Genomic DNA, 21,086 nt, shown 5'->3' on the forward strand with positions numbered 1-21,086 from the left:
GTTCTGAATATGTACCTCACAATGGTATTGCTGGGTCCTATGTCAAGGTTATATTCAACTTCCTTAGGAACTACCAAACAGTCCTCCATAATGGCTGTACCATTCTACATTCCCAGCAACAATGAGTAAGCATTCCTATCTCTCTACATCTTCTCCAACATTTATAGTTTTCTAATTTTTTAATAGTGGCCAGTCTTTTATAAGTGTGAAATGATAACTCGTAATTTTGATTTGTATTTCCTAATCACTAGTGATGTTGAACTTTTTTTCACATTTCTTTGCCATTTTTATTTTTCCTTTGGATAGTTGTCTTTTTAAGTCTTTTTCCTATTTTTTAATCAGATACTTTGTCTTTTTATTGTTGAGCTGCATGATCATCTCCTTATATATCATGGATATTAAATACTTATCAGATACGTGACTGCCAAATATTTTCCCTCATTGAGTCAGCTGCCTTTTCACCCTTATGACAAAGTTCTTCAGGGTGCAAAAGTACTGAATTTTGAGGAGGTCCCATTGATCTATTTTTTCTTTTGTTTCTCATGCTTTGGACATAAGGTTTAAGATACTACTGCCTACCACAAGATCTTGAAGATGTTTTCCTATATTTTCTTTTAGGAGTTTTAAGATTCTTGTTTACATGTCCTTGACCCATTTTGAGTAAATTTTTTTATAAACTGTGAGATAAGGGTCTTCTTTCTTTGGCTATCTAGCAACATTTTTCAATAGACTGTTCTGGCCCAGCTAATTAGGCTTAAAATCACTTGACTATAGATGTGAGGGTCAAGTTTCTGAGTTCTCGATTCAGTGCCATTGGTCAATCTGTCTGTCATTATTCAAGCACAATGCTGTTTTTACCAATGTAGCTAAGTAATAAGCTTTAATTCAGGAAGTGAGAGTCCTCCACTCTTTAAAAAGTTCTTCTTTTTAAAGACATTTTTGGCTATTTGGGGCTCCTTACACTTCCAAATAAATTTAATTAGCAGCTTTTCAATTTTGGCAAAAAATTGGTGGGATGTTTACTGGGATTGCTTTGAATCTGAAATCATTTTGGGTAGAATTGAAATCTTTGCAATATTTAGTCTTCCAATCCATGAATATGAAATGTCTTTCAATTTATTTAATTCCTCTTTGGTTTCTCTTTGTATCCTTGGTTAAGTTTATTCCTATATATTTCATTGTTTTAGTTGCTATTATAACTGGAGTTTTTTTCTGATTTCCTCCTCAGATTGCACAACAGACGTGTATAGGAACACTATTGATTTTTACATATTAATCTTGGGTGACACCAGTTTGCTGAATTCTATTAATTCTACTAGCTTTCTTGTGGATTTTTCAGGATTTTTTAGATATAGGATCACATCATCAGTGAATAGTGAAAGTTTTACTTCTTCCTTTCCTATTTGAGTGCCTTTTATTTCTTTGTCTAACCTAATTGCTCTAGCTAGAACTTCTAGCACAATATTGAATAATAATGGTGACAATGTGACCCAGCCTGCTGGTCAAACGAACCAGCACCTGAAAGAGGGAGTGGGAATTGGGGGACAAGAGGTGAGAGAAACAGAGACAAGACAGGATTCTGATCAAGTCTCCGTTTATTGAGGGTAGAGCATCAGACTATATACTAAGGGGAGGGTATTAGCAGGGGGTGATAGGCTGATGAAGTGGCTCTTCCATATAAGGCAAGAAAATGCTGTTACACCACTTGCTATAGGTTGCGAGTCTTCAGTGCTGGTCATGGCTTCAACATCTTGTTGCGCATGCACAACACTTTTTGCCCGGGAAACTGGGGAAAGGGGAAGAAGAAGGCAGAAGCACAGGGGTGGAGTAGGCGTACTTATGAAAACCGCCATGTTGCTGGAGACCGCAAATGCACGTAGCTCTGGGCGGCTCCCCACAGGTCCCCCTTCTTTATTATATATTATGAAGCACCCTGAGTTCGGGGGAAACTGTGCCTGTCTTAGGTCGGGGTGTGCAAACGGTTAGGCGGATTGCCTTACCCGTCATGGAGAATGCAACAGTGGCGAAAGGCTGTGTCTCTGTCTTAGGTGGCTCTGCCATGGAACCAATCATGCCCAGTTGCCTGTCATTGGCTATCCAGTTCATCACCTCAGAACCTGACAGGGTTCATATGAGAACCGCTGCCAGCAGTCAGGGTGCTCCCATTTTGGTTATAATGTGTGGAGGCCAGAGGGAGGTGCCGTACACACCACGTTCTCTTACTGCGGTTTCATAATGGAAGTTTGGGGAGGTGAAAGCAAGAGGGGGAGAGAGAAACATGAGGGAGCTGTAGCAAGGATGGGCTCTTCAGTCGCAAGCAGCTGGCGCTGGCGGATGTGGTGTGCAGCGTTGGCCGATACACTCTTAGGTTGTCGGAGTGCCGGCATCACAGAAGGATTCCAGGGGGGCTGTACAGCCGCATGGGTTTTAGCATTGGTTGCTCTCCTGCAAGAAAGCAGAGTTCATCTCAGAGAGAGTTCTCTACCCTGGATAGGTTGTTATTATCTATTTGTTTTACCAATCATTCCGGCAGCCACCTGGCTGTGTCTAGTTCTTTGGAATAGATGCACACTGATCCTCTGCCCCATATTAGGATGGGGATCGGGTCCATGCCAGGTATTATCCATTGGGTCTTTTCATAGTATGGTGGCATGGTTTGTGCTGGTATTAGGGTGCCAGAAGCGGTCAGCCACAGAATGTCCTTTTTGATCTAAGCTTAAAAAATTTAGAATAAAGAGAGAGTGGGATAATAGATTTTTTGGGGATCCTTTGACGGGGTACCACTCCCCCTTTTTAATTTTTTCTATGATGTTTTTTAGAGACATGCGCTCTTTCGACTATACCTTGGCCTTGGGGGTTATATGGAATGCCTGTGATGTGTTTTATGCCCAGATGTTGGCAGAAGGTGGCAAACATGTGACTGGTACAACCGGGGCCATTATCTGTTTTTATTTGTTGTGTGATTCCTAATACTGACATGGCAGTTAACACATGTGAAATAACATTTTTTCCTGCTTCCTCTGTTTGTGGGGTGGCGAAAATAAAGCCGCTAAAGTTATCAACAGTAACATGCACGTATTTTAGATTACCAAATTCAGGAATATGAGTTATGTCCATTTGCCAGAGGGCATTGGGTATGAGACCTCGAGGATTCACTCCTAAATGAGGTGTAGGTAAAAGGGTTACACAGGAAGGACATCCTTTAACAATCTGATGAGCCTGTTCTCTGGTAATTTTGAACATAAGCCTTAAAGTATGTGCATTAATATGATGTAATTGGTGAGCTTTAACAGCCTTGTTAAGGTTATCCGAGTTGTTATGCATGCCCTGGTTAACATACCACAGTAGCCGAGTGGCTTGATCGGCTAAATGGTTTCCTCGGGTAAGGGGACCGGGAAGATTGGAATGAGCTCTAAGGTGACCAATAAAAAAGCGGTGATTTCTTTTTTGAATCAGAGATTGTAGTTGAGTAACTAAGGTTGTCGCTTCTGAGACATTCTTTATTTGAGCGGCAGTTTCAAGCAAAGGGACTGACTGAGCTATATAAGCGCTATCTGTGAAGAGATTGAAAGAAGCATCTCGGAATGCAGAGAATACAGCTATGGCAGCTTGTAGCTCTGTAAGCTGCGCAGATTTGGAGTGGGTTTGAAACCAGACAGTTTTGTTATTAAAGACATAGCAGCCATTCCCGAGGAGGACCTGTGGGTGAATACTGATAGGGCTCCAGTGATGGGTTGGAGAGAAGTGGTGAAGGGGAAAATGAAGTCATGCGTACTCAAAAATTGTAGTAGCTTATCATTGGGGTAATGGTTATCTATTTGTCCGGCATAAGATGCACAAGCAATAGGCCAGCTTGTCTGCAACAGCCAGCTGATTTGTTCCTTAGTATAGGGCTGAATAATGGTATCGGGTTCCTTACCAAAATAACGTTTGCCTTGTTCTCTCCCTAGGCGGACAATATCTGCGACAGCTTGGTAGTAAGGATAAATTACTTTAGCGGGTGACGTGGGTAAGTGCACCCACATTATGGGGGCTGTTTACCAGAATACAGCCGTGGGAGTGAGAGAAGTTTTACATGTGACAAAAAACAAGGGCTGGCTATAGTCCATGGTAGTGACAAATTGTGACTGTATAGCTTGCTCGACTATTTTAAGGGCTTGGCGTCCTTCTGGAGTAAGACTTCTAGGGGAGTTGGGGTTAGAGTCTCCTTGTTATATGTTAAATAGGGGTTTTAAGTCTCCTGTGGTTAATTTTAAGTAGGGATGGAGCCAATTTACGTTGCCTAAGAGCTTTTGGAAGTTGTTTAGGGTTTTTAGTCTAGTCTGAAGTTGGCCTTCTGGGTGGTTATTTTATTTCCTGCCATATGAAACCCCAGGTAGGTATAAGGGTCTTGTAATTGTACTTTATCAGGGGCAATTTGAAGCCCGTGTGCCTTTAAGGCTGTTTTCATATCATGGTAACATGTTAGGACATCTTGTTCCTTTTTACCAGCCATTAAAATGTCATCCATGTAGTGAATAACATAAAGGTCTTTCCACATTGCCCTTACTTCTCTTATGGCGGCAGCCACAAATTTTTGACATAAGGTAGGGCTGTTTGTCATGCCTTGGGGTAAAACCTTCCAGTGATATCTCATGGGTTCTTTGAAATTCACAGAGGGGAGGCTAAATGCAAAGCATTTTTGATCAGCCGGGTGTAATGGGATAGTAAAGAAACAATCTTTTAGATCTATTATAATTTTATAATATCCAAAGGGGATGGCTACAGGGGTTGGAAGACCAGGCTGCAAGGCTCCCATAGGTATCATTGCTTTGTTTACTGCTCTTAAGTCTTGCAATAATCACCATTTTCCAGATTTCTTTTTAATGACAAAAATAGGAGTATTCCAGGGAGAGTCACTTTCTGTAATATGTCCTGCCGCTAGCTGTTCCTGCACTAACCGCTGGGCGGCCTGTAGCTTGTCTGAGGATAAAGGCCATTGATAGACCCATACAGGTTCATCTGAAAGCCAGGTGATTTGGTCTGCATGGGGTACAGGAAGATCAACGACCCTTAGGCTAAATTTCCCAGGCCTTTTTGTGGGTGTGTCCTGTGGCCGGTATGGGTTGAGTAATGCCTGTCTCAAGCTTTCCTAAGCCTTTTCCTGGCTTAAATCCCTGGGAAAGCATTTGAGCTGTGATTATATCATTGGGGCTACCCATACAGAGTCCCATTTGGGCAAGTAAGTCTCGTCCCCACAGATTGACAGGGAGCCCTTGGAGGACATAGGGCTGTATAGTTCCTTGATTTCCCTCCCTATGTTTCCAAGTCAAGAGCTTGGAACTTCTTTCAGGGTTTCGGGTTTGCCCAATGCCCTGTAAGTTGGTTAAGGAGGGAGAAAGGGGCCAGGTGGATGGCCAATCAGCCTTTTTTAAGATGGTAACATCTGCCCCTGTATCTATTAGGCCTTCGAATTGTTTACCGTCAAGCCAAAGAGACATAGTAGGTTTGTGGGTGGTGATGGGGTGTATCCAGTATGCATCAGAGGAGCCGAATGCTCTATCCCTGCGGTCACTATCAATGGCAGTGTTGTTGGTGGGTATTAGGGGGAGTATTAGTAGTTGAGCGACCAGCTGTCTGGCAGGGAAGGAAATAATGCTTTTTGGAGCAGAAGCCATAATTTTTATTTCTCTGGTGAAATCATTATCCACAACTCCAGGGGAAATGTGGAGGCCACTAATAAGGGAGCTGCCTCACCCAATGATGACGCCAAAAGTGCCTTGTGGTAGTGGGCCAAACACGCCTGTAGGCAGGACTTGAACTCCCATAGGCGGTGTTAGTACTGTGTGGGAGGAGGTACAGAGGTCCAATCCTGCGCTCCCTGAGTTGGCTCTACAGAGGTCAGAAATAGATTGCCACTGGCAGGAACAAAGCTGATTGCCCCGTAAGTCTGATTGTTTGTCTGGGCCTGGGGCTGGCCCCTCCTCCCGTTTCCCTGATAAGGAGGGAGTGGGCGACCTGAAGAATGGGTTCTTGATTTGCATTCATTAGCCCAGTGTCTGCCCCTGTGGCAACGGGGGCAGGAGTTGGGAAGGGGGGGTGGCTTTTGGCTAGCAGAGGGGCAGCGATGACAATCTCTGGCTAGATGGCCAGGGTTGCCACAAGAGAAACAGGCCCTAGGTGCACGGGGCACCGGGGATGGAAGCACTTCTCTCAAGGCCACGGCAAAGGCTTAGGCCTGTTCAGAGATGGCCTCCCTTATGGCGGCAGCTATAGCCAGGCCCTGCTGCTTTGTGGGGCCTATGTCTGAGCAAAGCTTAATGTAGCCAGAGAGATTTTTCCCTTTTTCTATAGGGCCGGATAGCCACTTGGCAGGCTGCATTAGCATTTTCAAAGGCAAGTTGTTTTACATAGTCAGCATCAGTATTTGCATCACCAAACATTCTCTCAGCGTGGTGCAAAGTCTACCTACAAAGTCGGAGAATAGTTCCTCGGGGCCGACGGATAGAAGTTAAGGAGATAAGGGATTGTCCCTTGGTAGGCAGTCTTTTCCAGGCCTTAAGGGCTGCAGCACAGACTTGTTCGAAAAGTCTGGCATCATAATGCAACTGATTTGAGTTCTGCTTAAAATCTCCTGCACCGAGAAGCATGTCCTCGGTCCACCCATTCTCAGTTCTGAGATTCCGCTGTGTGGTTTCCTTGCAAAACTCACAATATTCTGACTTCCAGAGGAGATAATCTCCTGCACTGAGAGTGGAGCGGGCAAGGGTGTGCCAGTCATGGGGGGTGAGTCACCCATCAGCAATGTGTTCTAACAGAGAGAGGGTGTGTGGAGCAGTAGGGCCATAGGTGGTGACCGCGGACTTAAGCTCCTTCAAGGTTTTGAAAGGGAAAGGGTTAGAGATGCTCTCCAGCTCAGGTTCAACAACAACCTCGCTCCTCTCACCAGCCTCATTAGGGCTCCCAGGCCTCTTGATAACAGGGAATGAAAAAGGGGTGGTTTGCTGAAGTTGGCAGTTAGGGGATTTTTTAGAGGAGGGGTTAAGTTGAGCTGACGCTGCAGAGTTGTGCATTGAGATTGTAGATCCTTTCTCTCTTTTAAAAGAGAGAGCCATAACTTTAGATCTGCATTGGGGTCTAGGGTAGCAGGGGCGGAAGCGGGGGTGCATCTGGGGGTGGGTGGAAACCAATAGAGCATTCTTCAGCCTCAGGGTTGGAGTTATTGGAATCCGTACACGGGGCGTTAGGGTTTGGATTACTAATAACTCTCCTCCTCTGATTAGGGCCGGCTCTTCCCTTAGAGATATTATTTTTGCAAGGGGAAGGGGCACTCTCATCATTGCTATCTATTTTAATAGACACCGAGTCTGAATGGAGGGGGTATTTAGCAGGACTTTTTGCCCGGGGGGATTTATATCTGTCCTGTGCTAGGAGTTCCTCGCCTTTAGCAACTACTTGTGCAGCCAATACGTTGGTGTGGCGGATTGCGAAGAGGTCATTGATAACATTCCAGTAGAAGAAAGTGGTTACGGGAACTCTCTCAGGGCCAAAGGTTTTATAAAAGTCTTGTAGAGCGTCCCCAACTCTACTCCACCACCTTTCATTTATGGTCCCTTCCTGAGGAAGCCACGGACAGACTTCTCTCAAAAATCAAAAGAATTCTATTAGCTCCTTAAATTTAACCTTTATTCCTCTCACATTTAACGCCTCTTCGAGGCTCTTAATAAAAAGTTCCGTGCTCACTCATTGCTTGTCCCATATTCGCCGATCACTTACCGAGGCTTCGCAACCGGGAGGCAGGTTCCCTCGCGGCGTCCTCTTATTACTCTCTGATTCTCCTTTTTGATTTCTGGACGTTACACTTGGTCTGGCCAGACTGTCTGTTGGCGTTCCTCACTGGATCCCTCGTTTTCAGGTCCCTGTGTTTGGGCGCCAATTGACCCAGCCCGCAGGTCAAATGAACTGGCACCTGAAAGAGGGAGTGGGAATTGGGGGACAAGAGGTGAGAGAAAAGAGACAAGACAGGATTCTGATCAAGTCTCCATTTATTGAGGGTAGAGTATCAGAATATATACTAAGGGGAGGGTATTAGCAGGGGGTGATAGGCTGATGAAGCGGCTCTTCCATATAAGGCAATAAAATGCTGTTACACCACTTGCTATAGGTTGCAAGTCTTCAATGCTGGTCATGGCTTCAACATCTTGTTGCACAGGCGCGACACTTTGTGCCTGGGAAACTGGGGAAAGGGGAAGAAGAAGGTGGAAGCACAGGGGTGGAGTAGGCATACTTATGAAAACCGCCATGTTGCTGGAGACCGCAAATGCATGTAGCTCTGGGTGGCTCCCCACAACAGTGGGCATCCTTGTCTTGTTCCTGATGTGCGTAGGAAAGCTTTCAGTCTTTCGCCATTGAGTACAATGCTAGCTGCAAGTTTCTTATATATGCACTGTACCATATTGAGAAAGCTTCCTTCTATTCCTATCTTTTGGACTGTTTTTATCAAGATAGGGTCCTGTATTTTGTCAAATGCTGTTTCTGCTTCAATAGAGGATCATATGATTTTTTTCTTCCATTTATCGATGTGGTTTATTACACTAATTGATTTTCTTGTGTTGAACCATGCTTGCACCCATGGGATAAAACCCACTCAATCATGGTGTATAATTTTTTAATGTGCTTTTGCATTATGTTTGTGAATATTTTGTTGAGGATTTGTGCATTTTTATTGATTAGAGATATTGGTCTGTAATTTTATTTTATCTGGTTTTGGTTTATCATGATGTTGGCCTCATTGAATGAGTTTGGTAGCATTCTTTCCTATTCAATTTTTGGAAGAGCTTGAGCAAGATCAGTATTACTTCACCTTTGAATGATTAGTAGAATTCCCCTGTGAATCCATCTGGTCCTGGGCTTTTCATCTTTGGCAGGCTTTTTATGACTGTTTCAACCTCTTCACTTGTGACTGGTTTACTGAGGTTTCCTATTTCTTCTAAAGTCAGGGTAGGTGGTTCATGTGTTTATAGGAATTTTTCCATCTCTTCTACATTTTCTAGTTTTGGGCATAAAGTTGTTCAAAATATTCTCATGATCTCTCTTATTTCAATGGGGTCAGAGGTAACACCCCCCTCATATCTGACTTTATACGCTTTTTCCTTTCTTTTTTCTTTTTCAGTCTAGCTAAGTGTTTGTCAATTTTGTCGATCTTCTCAAAGAACCAAATTTTGGTTTGGTTGATTCTCTCTATTGCTTTTTTGCCCTCAGTTTCACTCATTTCTGCTCTGATATTTACTATTTCCTCCCTTCAGCTTGGTTTGGGATTGGTTTGCTGTTCTTTTTCTAGTTCCTCCAGGTGTGCAGTTAGATCATCAATTTTAACTCTTTCTTCTTTTATGAAATAAGCAGTAAGGGTTATAAATTTCCCTCTCAGAACTGCCTTTGCAGTGTCCAATTGTCGGAGTCTTGTTTGGTGACCCGAGGTATTGGGAATGAAAGACAAAGAAAGATTGGGTTCAGGGGATCTGAGAGCATTGATTTCTCAAGCTCATCAGACAAGTTTATTGAGTTGGGGGGCTAGTATATATACCCCTAACCTACGTGACATTCAGCACAAAATCAAGTTACCTATTACCCTTACCTCATACTATATTAACTAGTGATTGATGAAAACCCAACAAACTTTACTGGAACTATTATTATAAGAATCAGTAACTATACTCATAAATCCTGTTACCCAGGTTGTTCTGTTCTATATGTATTGTTCTGCCTGCAGGTGTGCTTACCCAGCCAAGACTGTGCTCTGCACCGATAATCATAAGGGACAGCTTGACTCAGTGGTCAAGGAAGTAACTTGCTTCCATGGAAACAACATGCCTTTGTTTCCCATATTTCCCCCTTTTTGTTTTAGTCAGGGTGACTGTGTCTGTCTTAGGTTGAGGCTACGCGCAATCAGCCTTACCCGTCATGGGGAAGCGTGGCAGCGAAAGGCCACGTCCCTGCCTTAGGTTGACTGAAAGGCTAGCCAAGTTGCCCATCACTGACTACCAGCCAAGTGCACTGACTTCGGGGTACTATTGTAGAGTTTTAGCAAGTACTATGTTGTTTGCTTGTCCCATGGTGTCCACACGGTGCAATCTCTGGCAAACACCTTTTCCCAGGCAAGCGACAACCATGAGCACCAGGATTAATACACATATCCCTATTCCTAAGGCAGATAAGAAATGTTGAGATTTCCACCAATCAACAGGATTAAACTTATTCAAATGTGAAATCAAATCATTAAAGATGTCCTTATCACTATCTACGTATATCTGATTATGAGACATTTCTAAAATCTTTTTCTGCAATTCCTCAATTTCTAATGACATATTTCCTTTATGTCCTAACAAATGATTTCTGATCTTATTCCATTGAAACATAGAAATGTTATAATCCAAAGGAGTAATACAAAAATTACTTTCATTCCAATCACATTTCAATTCTCTTAACAAATTCAAATTATAAACTTGATCTCCTTAGTGTAAAACAGCAGACTCCAAATCACTAACTCTGTTATTAAGTCCTTCATCAATGTGCTCTTGACTATGCCATAAGTCACTTGCATTCTTGTGCCAATCATGCACGTATTGCTGGGTCTGCACCGTCTCATGCAATGCAACAGCAGCAGTGGCAGCGGCAGTGATGACACCAATGAGGCCAAGAATGCCAGCTATGAGAAGACCCAGAAATATCTTAGATCGTTTCAACAGTCCTTTAGCCAGGTGGAAAAGAAGATGACTTTCAGGAGATGACTGCCACATCCGATTCATTTTCACCGGGATCCACACTCCTCGTCTTTGGCGAGCCATGGTGATATCTCCATTCTGTAAAATATTCTCAGACAAGCAAGTATACAAAGTGCCATCCTTATAGAACAAAGCATTTTCAGTAATGGTAGCCTTCCCTACCACAAACACATGTGGGTCTCTGACACATGATTGAAAATGATGAATTTGATCTAATTGTAAATATTGTCTATCCATACTTTTATTACCTTTCCATACAGAATTAGATGCCACTCCTAAGAAGACTTTCCATATTTGTTTTTGATCATGGATTCCAGTGCTATTGCACCATGGAAAAGGAACCCATTTCCCTATATTTTTCCAATCACTATTATTTTTGGTAAAGATTCTTTCTCATCCATATCAAGAGAATCATGAAAAGGATACTGCATATTACTAATTTGTTGTCCCAAGCTATTTATACCATACCAAATAAATCTGCCTTTATATTTGTTGGGATTCCCCATAGGGGCACTTTCCCAAACTATTCCATAGGAATCATTAAAAATGACAGATCCTCTTCCCATATGGCATTCATACCATCTTTGCATATCACCAGCATTCCTCTTAGGACAACTATAACTTGGATACTTATATTCTTGGTATTGATAGGATGGGAATAAAGTTACCACAGATTTAGTATTATTATGGTTAAAATTGATCATATTTCTATTTTTCACAGCCATACATGGTGGGCGATTGCCAATGCAAAGAGGTCGGAAATCAAAAAGATTATAAATCCTTTGTCCTTCTTCTCGTGGCTTAAGTGGTAACCTATCATCCACGGGTCCAGGAAATATAATAGTTTTATTCAAATAGACAGGAAAAGAAGGATCTTTCCAGGTTAACACTCGAAGTAATGGGGGATTAGGGATATAAACCCAATATGTGTAATTACCATTGCCGGTTTCACTCACTTTCAGTAGGATCCACATGTGTAGAAGACTCCACCTCTTCAGTCCTAGGTTTAATCCTTTTTGCCGGAAGCCAGATTTCTTCTCCATTTTCTGAAATGATAAGAGCATAATCTCCCCCCCATACTTTAACCCTGCCTTTTTTTTTTTTCATTCATTACTTAAAACATCTTTCCAAAATACTGATTGATTCTCAGATTCTGCAATTTCTGTGGATTTTTGAGAATGTTCAAAATGACATTCAGCTGGTGTCATAGAATCATAAACGTTAAGAAAATTTAAGGTAAATAAAGCTTTAGCCAATTGGTCTTTAGGTGATAGCATACCATCATCTCCCCCTTTTTGTTTTAAAAGCATAGTCTTGAGAGTATGATGGCATCTTTCAACAATAGCTTGACCTGTAGGATTATGGGGAATGCCGGTAACATGTTCAATAGCATATTTCCTACAAAAGGAAGCAAAGGATTTACTAATGTAAGAAGGTCCATTATCAGTTTTAATCTTTAGAGGGCATCCCATCACAGCAAAAGCAGACCAGAGATGTGAGCGAACATGATGAAACCATTCCCCACTTTGAGCAGTAGCCCACATGAAATGAGAATAAGTGTCAATACAAACATGAACATATTGTAATTTACCGAAGGATGGAATGTGAGTAACATCCATCTGCCGTAATTGATTAGGAGTCAGGCCTCTGGGATTAGTTCCAGCCTGAAAAGGCACTGCTGTCAGTGGTCCACAGGTGGGACAAGTACGAATAATTTCCTGCGCTTGTAGTCTAGTAAGCTTTTGATATTTATTTTACAGGCCTTTAGCATTAATGTGAGTTAAAGCATGGTAATCATGAGCACTTTGTAAACACCCCACTAATAAATCAGCTCGAGCATTACTTGCTGTCATAGGACCAGGCAAAAATGTATGAGAACGTGTATGTGTAATGTAAATAGGATGCTGTCTTAATCTAATGAGATGTTGCAAATCAGCAAAAAGTTGAGATAATTCATCAGTAACAAAGATATGAGCCGTTTCAATATGCTTAACAGTAAGGCATACATATTTAGAATCAGAAACAATATTCAAAGGTTTCTTAAATATTGTTAATACCTTAATGATGGCAGCAAGTTCAGTATGCTGAGCAGACGTGAATGGAGTCTGCAAAGCCTGTTCTTTTTGAGAAGTAACGTATGCTGGTTTTTTATTACTATTACTATAGTAAATACTGTACAAGATAGTTGGGCTATGCACATAGCCCTAAAAAGCACTGCAAAAGTTTATTGTTGGGTTTTTTACAAATAGAGGAATGTAGTTGATACAAATAGAGGAATGTAGCTTGATTTGTCTAAGAAGACACTAAAGAAAGTCTTAGCAAGTTTTAAAACAAAGTGATAGCAACACAGCTGGACATTAATTTTTTACAACAAACTAGCAGTGTTTGGGATTGCTGCATACTACAGTGTTGTTACTTTAATCTATGATAAGAGGTTGTTTCTGTGACACACACTCTTTTATAATAATTAAAACCACAATACTTTCTATAACTTGCCACATGCATTTAAGTTCCAAGAGTTTATGAAAATTAGCCATCCTACTTTAGGGCAAAACACACTTTTTTGCAAAAACTTATTAAATTTCAATTAGCATTCTCACAAACTTTTAACCTTTTTAATATTCATTTAAGTTTTACAACCTTCATATTATCCTGTGAAGAAAAATAAGCTATTCATTTCAATCTAGGCAGGAACAACTTTTTATAAAAAGACTTATAGTAATTTTGTTAATCAAGACTCACAATTTTTATCATTGTAGAGATCTTATTAACATTTAAACTTATGTATTAATATAAGCGCTTATTTAATTTTTGGCCATTTGAATAGAGCTCTTTTATAAATTTTTATTAATTTATATTACCATCCGGAGGTATCAAAATACACACTGACATTGAACGAATAAACACAGAACAATCACAACACAGTAACAGAAACATACAATTTATAATTAACTCATAATTCTTACTTTCTTGGTATAGCTGCTTTTAAGCTCTCCATTATATCACATTTTAAATATCACTTCTTAAGATTTCTTCTGGAATACATGTTACCTGTAACATGCAAGCTTGTGCTTGGAAACATTTTTATTAGTTATCAGCAATCAGTTAAGATAACTTGAGGAGCATAAATGTAGTTAAAACTCTAATTTAGCAGTTTAGACAGACTGTTAACACACATTTTTGGATTATTACTCTGTAAGACTATACTGAGACTTGAAGTTCAGGAGTAAACTATTGATTTAAAACTGAAAATTCCTTTTTAAACCTTGATAAAAATTTTGTACTAATTTTATTATCTTGGTTAAATAAGCCCAATTAGAATTAGCATGGAAATAAAACAGGACACCAATGTTGCCGTGTTTTTCTCTTTTTTCAGTGGCTTAACTATATTAACCCCCACTAGCCCACAGCTACATTGTCCTGTAGACAGCAGGGGGGTTGCAGAGTTGCTGCCTTATCTTAGTTAACACTTTAACAGAGAGTTTTCTTACAAGCCTGATTTCACTAACAAGGACATTATTTAGTATCTTTGCCTGTTTTAAATCTTTCAATAGTTTAAAAGTTTTTGGCTCAGGATGAAACTTGACACCCCCTTGTGGGTGTTAAGCATCAGGAGGAATTTGTTGAATAGTTACAGGAAAAGCTGCTACAGTTTGCATAGCCAGAGGCTCACCTTGACTAGATCCCGATAAAAGACATCTCATTAATGGAGTAACAGGCACAGGATTTGGCTTAAAGCTGCTATGAACATAAGGCATGTCCATAGAGAAAAGTCCACTAGGTACTTTTCCAGGTTCTGGAGGTGCAGAAGGAACCTCATGAGTCAAATTAGGATATATGTTTGCCTTAGAAATATTTAGCTCCGACATGGATTTAGTTAAGAATGGATTTGTGTCTCTAACTTCAAATAGCTCCTCTTCTTCCTGATCCTCCTCCAAATTCCTATCTTTACCTGTATCATTCATAGCCATTTCCTCCCTTGAGAAAAGAACAATCTCTTCCTCTTCGTCAGACTGCAAAGGATCTAATGCAGCAGCAATATGCTGTCCTAAGGCCCAAACTGATACGGCTATATTCTCTCCTTTCTGATATGCTCTCCTCAATTCTTTTATTACTTGCCTCCACTGCTTAACATTCATCAAATTCTTTCCTTGTGGTTGAAACCAATAACAATGCTTTTGAACCAAAACAAACAATTCTAACAAATCTGCAGTCTTAACTGTGGCACCTACACTGTGCAACAGTGTTTTCAAAACCTGTGAATATTCTTCCAAGCATCCTGGTTGATTACCCATACCCTGATGCTAACGGAAAGCAAAACTTAATAATATGAAGCAGCAATTTACCCGGGTTAATTAATTTCGATGCTCCTTACCTTAAAAAAGGCTTTTCAGCTTTCCGCATTCCCAATCCAGGGGTGGAAGATCCTACGCTGCCGTGTCTAGATGAATCCTCTGCCTCGAGCCCCACGTCTGGGCGCCACCTGTCAGAGTCTTGTTTGGTGACCCGAGGTATCGGGAATGAAAGACAAAGAAAGATTGGGTTCAGGGGATCTGAGAGCATTGATTTCTCAAGCTCATCAGACAAGTTTATTGAGTTGGGGGGCCAGTATATATACCACTAACCTATGTGACATTCAGCACAAAATCAAGTTACCTATTACGCTTACCTCATACTATATTAACTAGTGATTGATGAAAACCCAACAAACTTTACTGGAACTATTATTATAAGAATCAGTAACTATACTCATAAATCCTGTTACCCAGGTTGTTCTGTTCTATATGTATTGTTCTGCCTGCAGGTGTGCTTACCCAGCCAAGACTGTGCTCTGCACCGATAATCATAAGGGACAGCTTGACTCAGTGGTCAAGGAAGTAACTTGCTTCCATGGAAACAACATGCCTTTGTTTCCCACATCCAATAGGTTTTTATATGTCGTATTTTATTTTCATTCATCTCAAGATATTAGCTGAATTCTCTTGAAATTTCTTCTTTGACCCATTGCTTGTTTAAGTGCATTGTTTAATCTCCACATATTTATGAATTCCCCCTTTTTCTGTGCATTATTGATTTCCAGCTTCATTCTGTTATGATTAGTGAAAGTGTTTTGTATGATTTCAATTATTTTAAATTTATTGAGTCTTGTCTTGTGACCCAACATATGGTCTGTCTTGGAGAAGGATCCAGGAAGCCTTGAAAAGAATATATATTCTGTTGTTTTGTAGTGCAGTACTCTATAAATGTCTATTAGGTCTAGTCCATTTATTATATTATTCAAGCTCTCTGTTTCTTTATTTATCCTCTGTCCACATGTTCTATCCAATACTGTGCATATCATATTGAAGTCTCCAACTATTATTGTAGAGACAGCTTTTCCAGTGTGTGCCTCTTATATCTTGGGGCACTGAGGTTGGGTGCATATTTTGATTAGTTATTTCTTCTTATTGAATTGCCTCTTTTATTAATATGTAATGACCTTCTTCATCCCTTAAACAATTTTTAATTTAAAATCTATTTTGTCCAATTTGATTATTGCTGCTACAGCTCTTATTTGGTTACTATTTTTGTGGAATATCTTTTTCCATCCTTTCACTTTTAACCTGTTCATGTCCTTACATCTGAAGTGAGTCATCTGTGAACAATATATAGCTAGCTCATATTTTTTCATCCATTCTATCAGTCTATGTCTTTTGATTGGGTAGTTCAAGCCATTAATATTCAATATTATTACTGTAAAGGCATTACTTACTTGATCCATTTTGACCTTTGGCTTTCTGTTGTCATATTATAATATTGTCTTTCTAGCCTTTAATTTATCCTTTCTAATAATCATCATTTCTACACTCTACTCCAAGTCTCTTACCCTTGTTGTTGTTTTTTTTTTTTTCTTTTCAGGCTGCAGCAATCTCTTTAGTATCTCTTACAATTCTGGTCTTTCAGTAACATATTCTATCAATTTTTGTTTGTCTGTGAAGACTGAACTCCCCTTCATTTTGAAGGACAGCTTTGCCAGCTATAGATTTCCTGGTAGGCAGTTTTTCTCTTTCAATACCTTAAATACAGCATACCACTTTCTTCACTCCTCCCATGGTTTCTGATAAGAGGTCAGCACTTAATCTTACTGAGTTTCCCTTGCATGTAATGGTTTGCTTTTATCTTACTGCTTTCAAAAACTTCTCTTTATTGCTGATATTTGTCATTCTGAATAGTAGGAGTCTCAGGGTAGGTCTATTCAGTTTTATTCTATTTGGTATGTCTTATCCTTCTGGAATAATCATTTTTATCTTTCATAAGGGAAGGGAAGTTTTCAGTCATTATTTCCTCAAATATTTTTTTCTCTTTTCCATTTTCTTCTCCTTCTGGAACATGTGTATGTGTTTTTGTATTTTGCATCGTCATTCAATTCCTTGTAACCCTATTCCATTTTCCCCATTCTTTTCTCTTTCTGTTCTCCTGTCTTTTCCAGTCAGATGTTCTTTCTTTGAAATCACTAACTCTGATTTCAAGCAATTCAAAACTGTTTTCATGTGCCTCTAATGTGTTTTTTTTAATTATTGAAGAATATCACTCATACATAAACATACATAAACAATAAGTATAAGGTAATAGTTGTGAACTTACAAAACAAACATATATAACACCATACAGTGTTCTGGGAAAGCAGTAGGAACATGGTTTGAAGTTGAAACCTTTCCAAAATGCAGACAAAAAGTGCAAGTTTAGGAACACCTGGCCTTGACTAGATGGAACACTGTCTGGTCAGCACAAAAAGATGTTTGCATAAGAAGGCATTTGAACTTTGTATGACCTATACCTTATTATTGTAAATGTTGCATCTGTCCCTTACTATAGGAAATAAAAAACAGTTACTTGTTGGTACCTAAATAAGTATGATGTGGAAACTAGGGTTGGGGCTCTCAGTTTCAGAAGCTGTGAGTCCCTGGTCCCATCTTTATCTCCTCTCTTGTGTCTCTCTCTGTCCTTTATTTTGTAGTTTTTTCGTTGCCTTCCCTTCCAGTCAAACTATTGTGAGCTGATTGCAGCAATTGGAGCCCAACGTGAGGCCTGAAGGAAGAAGGATCACTTGGAGCAAAACCAAAATGTGGTATTATGGCATAAAGCCCCAAGTAGTACAGAAAGCCTTCCAAGTCCTCAATAAGTAAGGACACTCTTGGGTGTTTTTGCAGGGTTGTGATGAGAAACAGAGGCAGTTCAATGAAACATTGCCCATACATCTGTCTTTTGAAACAACTCCTCAAAGCTGGAGGAGTTAAGGTCGCTGAACCTTGTATTTTAGAACTCTTACAGATTATAGAAAAATATTGCTCATGATTCCCAGCAATAGGAAATTTAGAATCAGAAGACTGGGAAAAAGTAGGAAATGAGTTAGAAAAATTACTTGTACAAGGTATTCCACTCCCTGCTACTATTTGGCCCACTTTAATCATAATTAAATCTATTTTGGACCCTTGCAAACAGAAAAGGGTGAATATAAAGAATGTGAGGAAATTCCTTCCATTGAATCTTTTGATGATAACAAATCTAAAGTTGTTTTGCCTTCAGCCCCTTCATTAACTGACTTTAGAAAGTCATTTTCCCCTCCACCAACATCCCCTCCCCCTCCCATATCTGGAGATGCTCAGCCAAAGTTGTCAGCTTTACAACAGGGCATCTTACAGGGTAAAAGGGAGGGTGATTCGGAGGCAATTCAAATGGCCTTTCCAGTTAACATATGAGAATGAATAGCTCCCGGGGTAGAACCTCAAAACCCAAATGGGGTTTATGAGTTCACCCACAAACCTTTCCCATTTAAAATTTTGAAAGCGTTAAAAGCAGTCATGCAACAATATAGTCCAAATTCTCCTTTTACCTACTGAATGGTGCAAAGTCTTGCTGAAGGCTCTAGGCTGATCCCTGTTGACTGGTCCACCATTGGCATGCATCACCCTAGGGCCTGCAGAATTTTTACAATTCAAAAGCTGGTGGACAGATCATGCAGAGACTTAGGCTGCTCACAATAGAGCGCATAATATCCCCATTTCCTTGGATCAGTTAACTGGGGGTGGGGAATTGGGTGGGAGCAGATCAGCAATTAACAATGAAGGACCAAGTCATTGCACAGGTTAGTCACTGTTGCTTAAGGGGCTGGGGAAAAATTGAGGCTAAAGGCCAGCCTCCAGTGTCATTTCAAAAAATATTACAAGGACCTAAATGTTCTTTATCACTCAGCTACAAGATGCTATCAAAAAACAGGTCAATAATTGAGAACCTGCTGATACTATTTTGCAGCTAATGGCTTATGAAAATGCCAATCAAGATTGTCAGAAAGCTTTTGGGATTATGGAAAATAAAGTGGATTTGACTGGATATATTAAATTGTGCCAGAATGTAGAGATGGAGGGCCACTGTGCCACAGTGATGGCTCAGGCTATGGCAGGAATGAAAATCAATAAGAGGTTCTCTGGAAAATGTTTCAATTGTGGAAAAATTGATCACATGAGAAAAGATTGCTGGAAAGTCTGAGAGAAAAACAATCCTGCCTGGACAGAATATTTCTGCTCAGAAACCATTTGAGCCCTGCCCCTGCTTTGGTAAAGAAAATCCTTGGGCTAGCCACTGTTGGTCTAATTACCATAAGAATGAAACTCCCTTTTTGGGAAACTTCCAGGGGGACCTGCCTCTGGCCCTGTTCCAAAAGGGGGTTTCCTGGTTCAGCAGAGCAATCTCGGCACTCCCCTATAAAATTCCACCAGGGAATTGTTAAACCAATCAATTCCACAGCTCATGATAATCATACTGTAATGGCCACTGCTCAGTCTAGCCTCCTTGGATCACCCAAACCCATCCCTCTCAAGTGGACTACAACTTCTCCAGTTTGGGTTGAACAGTGGCCATTAACTCAAGACAAATTGGAGGCACTTAATAAATTAGTTAAGGAACAGACAAGGGGCATATTGAAGAATCTTTTAGTCCTTGAAACTCTCCAGTGTTTCCTATTAAGAAAAAAATCAGGCAAATGGAGGCTTGTAACAGACCTCCAAGCAGTAAGTGCAGTCATTCAACCGATGGGTGCACTGCAGCCAGGTTTGCCCGCACCAGCTATGATCCCTGGTAGCTGGCCACGTGTTATTGATTTAAAGGATTGTTTCTTTACAATACCTGTGGCTCCCCAGCTCTGTGAGAAATTTGCATTCTCAGTGCCTTCTTTCAATAACAACCCATGAAATGGTTTCAATGGAAATACCTTCCTCAAGAATGCTTAATAGCTCTATTATATGTCAAAATTTTGTGGCTAAAGCTTTAGATCCAGTCAGATTGCCTTTTCCTTCTTGTTATAGTATATATTACATGAATGATATATTGTGTGCTCCTCCCTCTTCCCAGACTCTAGTCTTAGCATATCAGGCCTTAGAAAAGAGCTTAACTGTAGCAGGGTTAAAACTTGTCCCTGAGAAAATTCAAAAAGTTACTCCCATTTCTTATCTTGGGACTACTGTTGATAAAATTACAATTAAGCCTCAGAAGGTTCAGATTCATATGGACTCTATTAAAACTTTGAATGATCTGCAGAAATTATTAGGAGATATAAATTGGCTGAGGCCCAAAGTGGGCATTTCCACAAATGAACTCTCTAAACTTTTTTCACTATTACAAGGAGATCCTCAATTAAACAGCCCCCAGGGTCTAACAAGAGAAGCAGAACAAGAATTAAAACTCATAGAGAAAAAAATTCAAACTGCCCAAGTTGAGTGCATTAAACTGAAACAACCTCTGCAATTGCTTATTTTGCCTTCCTTACACTCCCCCACGGGAATCCTTATGCAAAAGATCATATTGTAGAATGGATATTTTTACTTAACAATGTTGTTAAAATTTTATCTCCTTATGTGGATTTTATGGCCCAAATTATACTTAAAGGCCATGAATGCATTTGTGCCCTTCACGGCCAGGACCCTTCTCATATCATTCTTCCACTTTTGTGCAAGGAAGTTGAGGCTTGCCTACAAAATCACTTATAATGGCAAATAGCCTTTGCTGATTTTATTGGACAGATAGATAATCATTACCCTAGATATCATATATTACAATTCATTTTAAGCATTACCTCGCATAACTAAGTTTCAACCAATACTTCACACCCCTACAATCTTTACTAATGGGTCTGGAAATGGCACAGCAGGGTATACTGGTATAAGACTAGGAAAATTACTACTCCTGGATTTTTGGCTCAGCAAGCTGAATTAACAGTAGTTACTGGTTTCCAAGACATACCAGAGTCCATAAACATCCTTTCAGACTCGGCGTATATTGTCCAGGTTACTC

General features: G+C 40.3%; 1 protein-coding gene across 4 annotated transcripts; it reads right to left on the reverse strand.

Annotated features, from left to right (window-relative positions):
* Positions 1-1,583: 1,583 nt before the first annotated feature.
* LOC131275262 (endogenous retrovirus group K member 113 Gag polyprotein-like) lies at positions 1,584-15,386 on the reverse strand. Of its 4 annotated transcripts, XM_071210937.1 has the most exons (4): positions 14,434-15,129; positions 11,717-11,806; positions 7,756-7,948; positions 1,584-2,445 (listed from the first exon to the last, which is right to left on the reverse strand). In XM_071210937.1, the coding sequence occupies exons 1-3, from the start codon at positions 15,053-15,055 to the stop codon at positions 7,836-7,838; spliced, it is 825 nt and encodes a 274-aa protein (XP_071067038.1). In that variant the 5' UTR covers positions 15,056-15,129; the 3' UTR covers positions 1,584-2,445; positions 7,756-7,835. The 4 variants fall into 4 exon arrangements, 1 of the variants encoding a protein (XP_071067038.1); XR_011647018.1 differs by lacking the exons at positions 1,584-2,445; positions 7,756-7,948; positions 14,434-15,129 and adding an exon at positions 15,136-15,386 and having other exon boundaries at positions 10,418-11,806; XR_009182707.2 differs by lacking the exons at positions 1,584-2,445; positions 7,756-7,948; positions 14,434-15,129 and adding an exon at positions 13,727-14,427 and having other exon boundaries at positions 10,418-11,806.
* Between the last annotated feature and the right edge of the window lie 5,700 nt (positions 15,387-21,086).

The sequence above is a fragment of the Dasypus novemcinctus genome, chromosome 22, assembly GCF_030445035.2.
Source record: "Dasypus novemcinctus isolate mDasNov1 chromosome 22, mDasNov1.1.hap2, whole genome shotgun sequence".
In the NCBI taxonomy this organism is placed as follows: domain Eukaryota; kingdom Metazoa; phylum Chordata; class Mammalia; order Cingulata; family Dasypodidae; genus Dasypus; species Dasypus novemcinctus.

Bases quoted from the DNA above. Each gene is read 5' to 3' on its own strand.
- LOC131275262 (XM_071210937.1), bottom strand. From the start codon at position 15,055: ATGGGTAATCAACCAGGATGCTTGGAAGAATATTCACAGGTTTTGAAA. The intron at 11,807-14,433 runs GTGAGCCTCTGG...TTATCATTTCAG, and splicing joins TTTATCGGGATCTAGTCAAG to AAAATGGAGAAGAAATCTGG. The intron at 7,949-11,716 runs GTGAGTGAAACC...TCCCTCTTTCAG, and splicing joins ACATGTGGATCCTACTGAAA to GTGCCAGTTCATTTGACCTG.